This window comes from Danio rerio, chromosome 8 (assembly GCF_049306965.1).
Source record: "Danio rerio strain Tuebingen ecotype United States chromosome 8, GRCz12tu, whole genome shotgun sequence".
NCBI classification, from domain to species: domain Eukaryota; kingdom Metazoa; phylum Chordata; class Actinopteri; order Cypriniformes; family Danionidae; genus Danio; species Danio rerio.
This window is the reverse complement of record NC_133183.1, coordinates 3462501-3475562: the sequence shown is the minus strand read 5'-3', so window position 1 is coordinate 3475562 and position 13062 is coordinate 3462501. Positions and strand designations below refer to the sequence as shown.

The following is a 13062-nucleotide window of genomic DNA, read 5'->3' as shown; positions in this document are numbered from 1 at the left end:
TTTCGACATAACAATTTAACAGATTTGTGCAAAAATAATTCAAATAAATATGTATATGATGCGGCGATGCGGTGGCGCAGTAGGTAGTGCTGTCGCCTCACAGCAAGAAGGTCGCTGGTTCAAGCCTCGGCTGGGTCAGTTGGCATTTCTGTGTGCAGTTTGCATATTGTCCCTGCGTTCGCGTGGGTTCACTTTTCCTCACTGTCCAAAGACATGCGGTACAGGTGATTTGGGTAGGCTAAATTGTCCGTAGTGTATGAGTGTGGATGTTTCTCAGTGAGGGGTTGCAGCTGGTGGGGCATCCGCTCCGCAAAACATATGCTGGATAAGTTGGCGGTTCATTCCGCTGCGGCAACCCTAGATTAATAAAGGGACTAAGCAGAAAAGAAAATGAATGAATGAATCTGATGCATTTTTACAGCAGTTTAACTCAGTGGACACTGTCACCACTAACATAAACAAAGGGTAGATCATTTGAACAGTGCACAAGGGTCAAAAAAGACTATTCATATTTTTTAAATACTATATATTAAAACGACTAATTTATATCAAAGAATTCAGATGTAATAAATGCTAGAAAGTGATAAATAAAATGTTTTAGTGATCTTTGCCTACACTCCTAACCAGCACGTGGCGCTAATGCTGACTTGAGCCTGTAAGCCAACCGCCATCGAAATATGCAGGAAGAAGAAAAAGGAAAAAAATAAGACGCTTCCAGTGCAAGCTCACACCGCCCGCACTGTAAGTATATACAGTCAATATATACAATAAAAGTATATATTTAAAATATTAGTTGAATGTTGTTGATGTTTATCTGATGTATCCTCTTAATATGATCCACTTGCTTTAAACTAAACGGCAACGCGACCTCTAGGAATTGTTGTACATCCACTTCATTGATAAGAAGTGTTGTTTTGATCTAATACACAGCGTTATTTAGCACCATCTCAATATCTGTCTGTTATAACAAATATTTGGCAGTTAGTTACATGTTTTAACGTGGTAAATTAACGAGGAACTATCTTATTTCGTTTGTTTATTCGACGGTGAAAACTCCCCCAATAGTGTGTAACTGCAGACGTCCATATGCAAGCTGAGACACGCAGTCTTAGACATGCAATCTGAGACAGTGTTGCCAGACATAGCTCACATTTTCCAGCCCAAAACCTGCCCAAAGTGTTAGATTAATATTTAAGTTTTATTAATTTATATGAGAAATCAGCCTAGATGCTTTAACTGTCACAATTTATAAACCATACAGCAACCAACACCAAACGGATCTCATCATAACACTGCACTTATTGTTGTGTTGATTACACTGCCTGTTAGATATTGAAGATTTAATTTGTTTAAAAGATGATGATTAAATTTATTAAGATTATATCTAGCTATTATTATTATTATTATCTATTTGTATTTATATTTACAGTATTATTATTAGTTATTATTATTATTTTACTTTATTTTTGACCCTGATAAACGTGTGAGTATGAGACAGGGTTTTGTAAGACATGTTTACCTTTAGATTCACAACAGGGCACCTTATTGAAACAAAGGCGTCAACAAACACAGAAGTTGTAAATTAGCGAAGAACTATTTTAATTAATTTGTTCATTCAATGGTCAAAACAACCCCAATAGTATCTAAATGCAGACTTCAATATGCAAGCTGGGACACGAAGTCTTAGACATGCAATCTGAGACATTGTTGCCAGACATAGCTCACATTTTCCAGCCCAAAACCTGCCCAAAGTGTTAGATTAATATTTAAGTTTTATTAATTTATATGAGAAATCAGCCTAGTTGCTTTAACTGTCACAATTTATAAACCATACAGCAACCAACACCAAACGGATCTCATCATAACACTGCACTTATTGTTGTGTTGATTACACTGCCTGTTAGATATTAAAGATTTAATTTGTTTAAAAGATGATGATTAAATTTATTAAGATTATATCTCGCTATTATTATTATTATCTATTTGTATTTATATTTACAGTATTATTATTAGTTATTATTATTATTTTACTTTATTTTTGACCCTGATAAACGTGTGAGTATGAGACAGGGTTTTGTAAGACATGTTTACCTTTAGATTCACGACAGGGCACTTTATTGAAACAAAGGCGTCAACAAACACAGAAGTTGTAAATTAGCAAGGAACTATCTTAATTAATTTGTTTATTTGATGGTCAAAACAACCCCAATAGTATCTAAATGCAGACTTCAATATGCAAGCTAGGACACGAAGTCTTAGACATGCAATCTGAGACAGTGTTGCCAGACATAGCTCACATTTTCCAGCCCAAAACCTGCCCAAAGTGTTAGATTAATATTTAAGTTTTATTAATTTATATGAGAAATCAGCCTAGTTGCTTTAACTGTCACAATTTATAAACCATACAGCAACCAACACCAAACGGATCTCATCATAACACTGCATGTATTGTTGTGTTGATTACACTGCCTGTTAGATATTGAAGATTTAATTTGTTTAAAAGATGATGATTAAATTTATTAAGATTATATTTAGCTATTATTATTATTATTATTATCTATTTGTATTTATATTTACAGTATTATTATTAGTTATTATTATTATTTTACTTTATTTTTGACCCTGATAAACGTATGAGTATGAGACAGGGTTTTGTAAGACATGTTTACCTTTAGATTCACAACAGGGCACCTTATTGAAACAAAGGCGTCAACAAACACAGAAGTTGTAAATTAGCGAAGAACTATTTTAATTAATTTGTTTATTCAATGGTCAAAACAACCCCAATAGTATCTAAATGCAGACTTCAATATGCAAGCTGGGACACGCAGTCTTAGACATGCAATCTCAGACAGTGTATCAAGATATAGCTCACATTTTCCAGCCCAAAACCTGCCCAAAATAATAGATTAATATTTAAGTTTTATTCGTTTATATAAGAAATCAGCCTTGTTGCTTTACTAACACAATTAAAGAACCATACTGCAACCAACAGCCACAAAACCACAAGAATTACAGTATAACCGCATCCCATCAAAACACTGCACTTATTGTTGTGTTGATCACTAAGCCTGTTAGATATTGAAGATTTCATTTGTTTAAAGATGATATTTAAATGGTTTATAAATTCTTTGCATTAAGATTATGTCTAGCTTTTATTATCATCATTGATTTATTTTTATATTTACAGTATTATTGTTAATTATTATTTTTATTTTATTTTTGACCCTGATAAACGTGTGAGTATGAGACAGGGTTTTGTAAGACATGTTTACCTTTAAATTCACGTAGGGTTGTAACAATATACCGGTATGACGGTTTACCACGATTTGAACGTGCACGATTATCATACCATGAACAATTGCATATCAACGGTTTTAACCCTTAAAGACCAAGACAGCCGCCCGCGGCTAAAATATGTATAGCTTTTAAATGTTTAATAACTTTTGATCCGCTGATCCGATTCATACAATTCAAAGATTGTCATAAAGAACAACCAGCTTTCCAGTGCTGTATCACAGTACATTCGGCTCCGGAATCAGTGCGGTTACGTCATCAAAATTTGACCACGCTGATTTGACAAAGAAACGCTCGTCACTGTGTCTCCGGACAAACCAGACATGATACATTGATGCAATGTCCCTCCTCCATGCCCAGATTGGTTCAAACTCGCTATATCACAACCAATAAGCATAGGTTTCGCTTTTGTTTGTGGACCAACACTGAGCTTTTTGAACAACACGGAATGAGAGATAGGCATACATTTATGCGCGGCTAAATAAAACGCAAAAAAAAAAAGTTTTGCATGAAATAATTCTCATACTAAGTACTTTTGCATGCACAGCAGCACAGAAACATGACAAAACAGTGACACAGCAAAGACGAACTGCTGCTCTTGCTGTTTTCAAAAGACACAAATGAAGGTGCAGCTGTTTGTCTGCATTGCATACAACCATATCCAAATCCATATCCACAGACAACCATATCCATGCTGGCACATAAAACATAAGGATGTTCCATATTGAATCTAGTTTCGTTATGTAACTATTTATAGTATAGTAAATATTTATATCTATTTTTTTACTGAGGATTTGCACCATGTTTATTTGGACTTTATTTGGACTTTGACACATTATTTATTATTTTCTTATTTTTTTATTTGTTCATTGTAAGTGGTGTTGTTTATAGTAACTAAAAATATATCATTTGGAGAAAGTCAAATTTGCTTCACTGTTCTATTATTTTGTAACATTTGTAACATACCGTATACCGCGAAACCGTCAAACCGTGGTATTGTTTTAGACGATTATCATACCGTAAAAAATTCATACCGTTACAACCCTAGATTCACGACAGGGCATCTTATTGAAACAAAGGCGTCAACAAACACAGAAGTTGTAAATTAGTGAGGAACTATCTTAATTAATTTGTTTATTTGATGGTAAAAACAACCCCAATAGTATCTAATAGTATCTACGTTTAGATTCACAACAGGGCTCCATTTCAGAAAGGAGGTTAAGTGAAAACTCAGAGTATTTTAACCCTGAAATGGGAGAGACTCTGGTTTTTCTGTTTCAAAATGGCAGGTTTGTTAAACTGGAGAAAGCAGGGTAAGTCAAGCCTGTTTCTGAAAGAGAGGTAACTTTTACTCAGAGTCAGTTACTGTGGTAAATTACTCTGTGAACCTAACCTGGTCAGGAACAGGTTTTATTCTCTAAACTCTGAGTTTCTGTCGGTCTCGTCCTGTTTTTTAAAGATAATCAGTATTTCTTAGCCTTACGTTTCCACCCACCTATTTTTATGCACATTTTGGAGATGCACATAAATAAAGAAAGGTTATCTGCATTCTTTTTTTGTCAAATTTGTTGTAGAAACTATGCAGTAGCCTATTTTATGTATTTGAATGCAATTAAATCTGAAATAACTCTAAAAGTACGGCCAATTCCACACTTTTTCAAGTGAAAAGTAAAAAAATGGCACACATTACATTTTTTTATTATAATTAAATATTTTATATGTAAACTTGCGCATTAACTTGAGCAGCTGTTTCTCAGATATGTCTCTGTTTCACTGATGCAGTGGTGTTTAATCTATTACAACTGAACAACGTGTATAAAAGTGGGAACATGTGTAATTTTTTTTATAAACGCCACATAACATTACTTATTTTATTATAATTAAACACTTTAGATGTAAAACTATGCATTAACTTAAGCAGCTGTTTTTCCACGCTAACTGTCTGTTTCACTGATGCAGTGGTGTTGCTTTTTAAAATATACGCTCATATTTGCTAAAACTTTGCATGAGCACATCAAGTTCAGCTGGAGAAAGAAATGCTGATTTCTTTTTTTTAGATGTTACCATGGTCACTCGTAATATGTGCGCTAATTGAAAATGCCTTTTTATAGTGAGGGTGTAGTCACGGTGTGCACGCTTAAAGCTGCGGTCACACTGGGCTTTTCCTCCTATAGACTTCCATTCATACACATGCGAATGCGTCAGACCGGAAATGCAGGGTCATGCATCAAGTCCCTGCTGTGCAAAGTTCAAGCTTGGTGAACTCTGACCTGTAAAATCGCATCACTTGAGTGCGTGAGACCAATTGAGGATCAAAAGATGACCTCTCTGGACAGAAATTTAAAACATGGAGCAATCGCTCGCTTTTTTAAATGTCTAATAATCTTGTTTAATCCCGCCCCTTTCGCAACGCTGCACGACAGAATATCGCATGCTCAAACTCTAATGTGACCACAGCTTTGGGCTACTCAAAGTTGATTGACCTTACTCAGATCAGCTGTTCTGAAACAGAAGACACAGAGGTTTTAATCTCTCGGTAAATCAACTCAGATTTCAAGTTTAAACGCTGAGTTGGTTGAACCTCCTTACTGAAACAGGCCCCAGGGCATCTTATTGAAGCAAAGGATTGTAAAAGCTAATATTTCTGACTTCAGCTCTATGTTGTGTATATTGTGTAATAATATACAACAATATTGTTGCATAATTTTGTATTTACTTTGTTTAAAAAAGTGCATGTCTGAGCGTGCATGTGCAAGTCTGCAGCCAGACACCATTGGAGTGCTTTGTGCTGTTGTTTTGAAAACTATCAAGGCAGTTTTTAGGTGACCTGGGGTCTGTTCTTCGTACGTGGATTACTCAGTTAGCTGGATTTGGATGTTGACGATTTGACACGATCCAGGATCGTTTCGTTCTTCAAAGCTGATCCGAGAGTTGTTGTCATAGCAACAGTTCTGCTTGGTCAAACCTGATCGGGAGCAGGTTCAATTCATATAAACAGGATTAGATCGGCTCAGTTCAAGCAAAGATAATACAGAAAGTATGTTCCCAATTCTGATATTTTCTTACAGTAGTAGTTAGATACACTTGGGAAAATGGTACATATTTTTTTAACTATATATATAAAGTTATAGTCATTAATAAAATAAATTAAGTTATACATATTAATAAAACGAATGCAATCTGCACCCTCGAAATGAAAGTATAAAGACTGCCACCTGGTGGTGCAAAGAGAAAACTTATTGGTATGAACTTTTTAGATCGCTTTAGTACAAATTGTGTATAATAGAAATGCAGAATATGTGACTTTTTTTTAAAGCAATAATACATTTATGCAATCATAAACATGTTTTGATAGTTAATATGCCGGTGATTTGATGCTTCACAAAAGTTGCAGACGCCTTTACCAATATGAAACTGCTTTTGTAAACAACCAGTTATTCTTTACACCGATTAAAAAACGGCCACTATAATAAAGAAAATCTTTTCTAAATGTAGAACTAAATGCATTGATTTGCATTGAAAATACATGATGAATACTCTTGACACATGAAAGTGTAAAGCCTGCAGCTCACAACAAATGTGGAAGGTTATTGCGTGTCATATTTAACAAGCCGTCTAATTTGATGTAATTTTGCTCACATGGATAATTGAATATTAATCAGATGATGTCATTACGCTGCTGTGCCGTCAGCCAATCGTTGCATTGCTGATCATGATTTCGAGGATGGATAGATCTGTCCTTCACAACACATGCAGCGATCTCAGATCAGTTTATCCAGACATTCTAATCTGATTTACGAACTTGTTTGAAGAACCAAATTAGCGAGAGATCAGTTATCAAGATTAACAGATCCAGGATCTGCCAAATCATCTTAGATCATTTAAGCGAGGTACGAAGAACGGACCCCCTGCTTTATATAAGTGTTGTTTAGGTGTCATAAAACATTTCGTCGTTAAGTCATTTTTATGTTATCAATGGTTCTAGGTCAAGAGATGCAAGGCCTACAAATGTTATATCCGAATGATTTTCATTTTTGATTATTCATTTTATGCTTACAGATGCATCACTCAATAGTGATAACAGGTGTGCAGTACCTGATACCAAAGTGCACAACTTGTTGCACGTTGTATCACTGCCCCTTGTGCCCTTCACTGAAGCCAATGTCGCAAAAGAAAGTTCAGTTTCATTGGGAAGTCCATCTAAAAAATGCCATCAATTTCCAAGGTAAGTGTTTTAAAATCATTTCAGATTTACTCTCCAACACACAATCTTTCTCTCATTTCTCACTAGACCAAACTCATCCGATCTGTCTATCTGTTCAGTTGTTTTGGGGGTTTAAAGGGGACCTATTATGATGAAAATCACTTTTGTAAAGTGTAAAGGCACAACAATGTGTGATTAAAGCCAGCTTCTAATGGTAAAAATTAATATTTTATAATCAGACTTGATAAAAACCGTCTGCAGAAACACTTTAATTGAAATTCTCCATTTGTACATGTCATGAAGGGGAAAGCCCCGCCCATTAGTGACCATATCTCCCTCATTAGCATAAACAGCCCTGAGTGAGAAGCAGCCTTCCACTTTTGAGACACTTGATATTTTGAGTTTTCACTGTTAACGTTAGTCCTGTTTTGGCATTATGGTGATGCATATGCGTTTATAGCTCCACCCTCTTTTGAAAAGAGCACAATCTCATTTGAATTTAAAGCGACAGTCACCAAAACGGCACACAATTAGGATGACACCTGAGACTCAATAATAACTATTTAAAAAATCTGTTTTGTGTTAATTTGACATGTTTCTGTCGGATATTACATTTTTTATGCATACTGCCACTATAAATAAAAGTTATTTCTTGAAGGATTTGACATGTGGCCCTTCACTTGGTTTGCAAAACTTGATGTGGTCCTCGGGTCTAAATAGTTTGCCCACCACTGATCTAAACAGTCTCTAGGTCAATGCATGATGCAATATTTGCAAGATGCAAGATTTTCTATCGGGATTTACATCTTGTTAAATGGGGCATAATAGATCCCCTTTAATACTGAAGATGTTTGCTCTAGGACTGCACCTTACTGGAAAAGAATTACACAGCTGTGTTTGTTTTTCTGCACTACATATAGTGATTTTAAGCAGCTCTTTTTGGATAAAAAAAAATCAAAATTTTTGATTGATGTGATGATTTTTGTAGTTTAGCACATCTAAATAATATAACAAACCAAATCACAAGCACTGATAAATACAGTGAAGCAAATGAACTGCTCAGAATTTTATGGTTTTCTTAAAGTCTAGCAGTCAAAATATTAATAATGAAATGTAAAATATCACTATTTCCAATATCAACTCACTGATTCAAATGATCCATCAGAGAGAGTCTTTAGTAAACAACTCTCCTGTTAAAATGATCCATCAGAGAGAGTCTTTAGTAAACAACTCTCCTATTAAAATGATCCATCAGAGAGAGTCTTTAGTAAACAACTCTCCTATTAAAATGATCCATCAGAGAGAGTCTCCAGCTGTGGTGTAAAGTAACTAATCACAAATACTCAAATGACTGTAACTACGTAGTTTTTTTCTCAGGAATTGTACTTTAATAAGTAGTTTTAAAAATGTCTAGTTTTACTTTCCCTTGAGTACATTTTTAGTGCAGTATCAGTACTTTTCCTCCTACTTTCCTTCAACCTGCAGTCACTACTTTGTTTCTTGTCTATGGGGATTAGAGAAATCAGTCCTGCGATTCCTGTCCGATCAGATCGCACATAGAAGGTAAATCACATCATAACGAACTACCTCAAGACATTTCAGCAAACTGTTTGGAAGCATTAAAAGTGTCCAAGGAAATCTTTACATGCATTGACCCAGAGACTGTTTAGATGCAAGTCGCTGATGAGTAGTGTTGCCAGATTGGGCGGTTTTGAATTTGATTTTGAATAAAAATCAGGCTGACGTCAGAACTCAATGTCAGGCCAACGTCAATTTCCGACATCCAATTTATAACCATTCATATATCAACGTCTAATGATGTTACAGCTTGATGTTGTGTGGACGTTACCACTATGACATTTATCGTTAGACTATCATGGACTTTGGATTTTGGTTGCCATATCTGACGAATAAATATCAGCGTTTGACATCAATATGACTTTGGTTTAAGATGTTGGCTCAACGTTGGATTTTGGTTACTTTCTAACAACGTAAAATCGACTAAATATCAACGTCATTTGACGTTATTATTGGACATCAAAATAACGCTGGCCTAAGACGCTGGCTAGACATTTAATTTTGGTCACCAGACATCACAACCTAAATCTAACCTAATATGAATGTCTTATGACGGTGTGTGCCTGCTGGACAATAACTAAATGCACTACAGAATTTTACGTTTACACCCATTCACAGATTACATGTAAATGCATCAGCTTTTTACAACCTAATACTCACTACTCTTGAGTACTTTTGAAAGGGCTACTTTTTACTCATACTTTGAGTAATATTTACAACAGATACTTTTACTCTACTCGCATTACATTTTTAGGCAAGTAATGGTACTTGAGTAATTTTTCAGTACTCTTTACAACACTGGTCTCCAGTAAGCAACTCACTAGGGCTGTAACGATACACGATATAAAATCGAAATCGCGACACTCAGATCTACGATCCTGTGTCGCGGTGTGATAAGGGAGAATCGACACACCCCGTGACTACCTTTCCAATAACGTCACGCGTGCCTGCAAAAGTTGAGCTAGTTGAAGAAGAACATGAGGAAACACTTTTTTCCCGCTCGACATTACGAGCACTGCTCCGTTTAAGCCCTCGCAATTAGCGTTTAACCGGGAGAGCTCGCACAGAGCTCTTAGTAAGGGACTGTCTGAATGTGTCAGGAATATCAAAAACAAAACCAACTTAACCCCTCTTGACAACAGACAACGGCAGAAACATTGCCAGTGCTGTCAAAGCATTGTTGTTAATGTGGCTGCGCAGAGAGGGATGGGCGTTCACCAGATGCCCCGACTCCTCTGCAGAGGAAACTTTTCTGTAACCTTGCTGTGCGCTTTCTGTTTGAACCTTTGAGAGTTAACGTTACGTGCTGACTGACAGGTGCGCGATGCGTGAGGCCAGGAAACAGGACGAAGCTTTCAGTTAAGATGAACACAGTTTCTATAGTTATACTTTATTTATAGATAAAGGTATATGACTCTGCATATAATCACTCTATCTTGCTGGAGTTTATAGCCGTTTCGCTTTACTTCAGGACGCATAATGCCGCTCTGAAGGTCTAATCGCTGTTTTAAGTTATCCAGAGCTGTATGAATGTACAAATCCTGTATATCACAATATTATTAAATATTAAAATTGTAACAACACAGACAGCAACACTTCTGCACAATCGATACCCAGCTGATTCAGTCGTTTCATAAGAGGACCGCGCTCTTCTCTTCTTTTTTCCTTGTCAACATAAAGGCAGTGAGATGCGCCTTGTTTTCGGCTTATAAAGCATGTATGCACATTAATGCTATAGCATATTTAAACAACAAAACTGTTTACAAAAAGTCTACATATGCGCGCGTTGTTGTTGTCTTTTCATCACGCAGCACGCGCACTTGAACCGCGAGGGAGAGAGAGGAAACCATCAGGACTTATTCTTTAAAATAATGATTTCTATTAAAATGTAAAAGGTTTTGTTATTATAATAATAACAGCGGGGCATTAAATAAATGCATATTTTCCGTGGAGTGGGCAATTTGAGGAAGTCTGCTATTTTTATTTGACGGAAGAAAAAACATGATTGGAAAAAAACAGCCTATCCCGGTTATTAAAAAGAATCAGTCAGTATTTTCGTTTTGTAATATAAATTAATTATTTAAATGAAAATAATTTAGGGCAGTCCTATTTATTTTATTCATTTTATTTAGATTATTCTGCTCTTCTGTGCTAAACACTGCAGGTGCGTGAAGATGCTCTGTTGTTCTGTTCTGTTATTAATATGCCAGCATTTATAAATAAATCAGTAGCCTATTTTAAAATGCAATATTTAATGTGTCAGACACAAAATAGACACGTCAATTTGTTTAATATAAAATTAATAGTAATCTGACCAGTTAACCGTTAATAACCGATTAATGAGCGGCGGTTGTCTGTTAGCAAAATTAACCGAAATGAGCATCCCTAGTAGCCATTTAATTTACTTTTTCTATGTAAGAGAACTTGATTGAAAAAGAATTTTTAACATGCTTGAACCATCTTGGAGTTTAGTTCGGTTTGGTTTTTCAAAAGTATTTTGTTACAAAAAAAAAAACAAAAATGATATAATTTTATTTAATAAAAAATAGTTTTAAAAATCTTTTTTTCCCCACCCCACACGAAAAAAAAATCGTGATACGAATCAAATCGTGGGTCAAAAATCGTGATACGAATCGAATCGTGGGTTTGGTGTATCGTTACAGCCCTACAACTCACACATTTAAATAATCCATTCAAGGTGAGTCTCCAGTCAACAACTCACTATTTGAAGTGATCCTTTCAGAGAGAACAACTCCAGTCAAAATGCCTTCACTCATCAGTTATCTAACAGTATCTGTCATGTTGCATTACTCAGCTACTGTCCACCACTGCTAATGCCATTTAGGCCCTGTTTACACTAATGCGTTTTAGTTTGAAAACGCATAAGTTTTGCTACGGTTACGCCAATCGTCCACACTACGCCGGAGTTCTCGAGCGCCGAAAACGGAGCGTTTCGAAAACGCTGGAGAAGCCGTTTTCACTCTGAAACGCTGCTGCTCCGTCTCAGTGTGGATGATGGAAAACGGAGACATCCGAAAACGGAGGCGGGGCTGCCGACATTCGCCTCTCTGATTGGGGCTTTTCCTCAATATTAAGTAGCCTAACACACAGTTCAGTCCTGCATCTTCTTCGTGTAAGTTCAGACTTCGCAAGTTTGATCAGGGCTACTCTTCTCAGTTTGATATGGAAAAGCAGACTATACCGAGGACACGGATAAATCTTCAAAGAGAACAGTGTACTTTATAACTTCATTCACATCACCCTGGCTACACTGTTTCACTTTCTCAACAATAAAATGTACACATGATATAAGGAACTGCCTATTTTCATTTTAATATTAGCAACTAAACAGACAGCAGAAATGTTGAGGCGTTGTGCTGCATATATGAGCGTCATCTTCACTGTGTGGATATTTATAACAAAACGGAGCCGATAACAACTGTCTCCTTTCAATTTCAGTGAAAATACGAAACACACCCTCTCTTTTGCTGAATATCAGTTTTAATAATCGATAATGGCCATTATAAAAGTATAACATACAATAAGTTTATACATTATAGGAAATAAAGGCAAGCGATCAGTCAATATACAGAATGTACGTGCTTACATTAATCATTAACTTATCTTTGCGCTCAGCCAAAACACGTTACGAGAACAAGTAATAGATTCCAATGACCAAAGTCAGGGAATATGTCGTTAGATAAAGACAACAAGATGAATGAAATATCCCGTTTAATAAAATATAGTGAGATTAGATCCAGCGGGAGATGCTTGATGAGAAGTCCGACTAGCAGAGCTCTCATCTGGGTAGATGGGCTGCAGCGCTTGCCAAAGAGAGTGTGAGCGTGGTCACGTGATGTGCGTTTTCAGCGTTTTGGTGTGGACGGAGAGCAGTTCAGAAACGCTGGGTAAACGCGAGTGTGGACGCGGATCGTTTTCATTCTAAAACGCCGTTTTAAAACTAAAACGCACTAGTGTAAACG

At 36.1% G+C, this 13062-nt stretch overlaps 1 protein-coding gene across 1 annotated transcript in view; it reads left to right on the top strand.

The window, feature by feature from the left end:
* The first annotated feature begins 691 nt into the window (after positions 1-691).
* LOC100536595 (uncharacterized) overlaps positions 692-13062 on the top strand; it is a 30763-nt gene continuing 18392 nt past the window's right edge. Inside the window, exons 1-2 of the mRNA XM_003199039.7 lie at positions 692-741; positions 7357-7522. Coding sequence (XP_003199087.2) covers positions 7357-7522 — 166 coding nt within the window. The 5' untranslated portion in view covers positions 692-741. The remainder of the gene's footprint in view (positions 742-7356; positions 7523-13062) is intronic.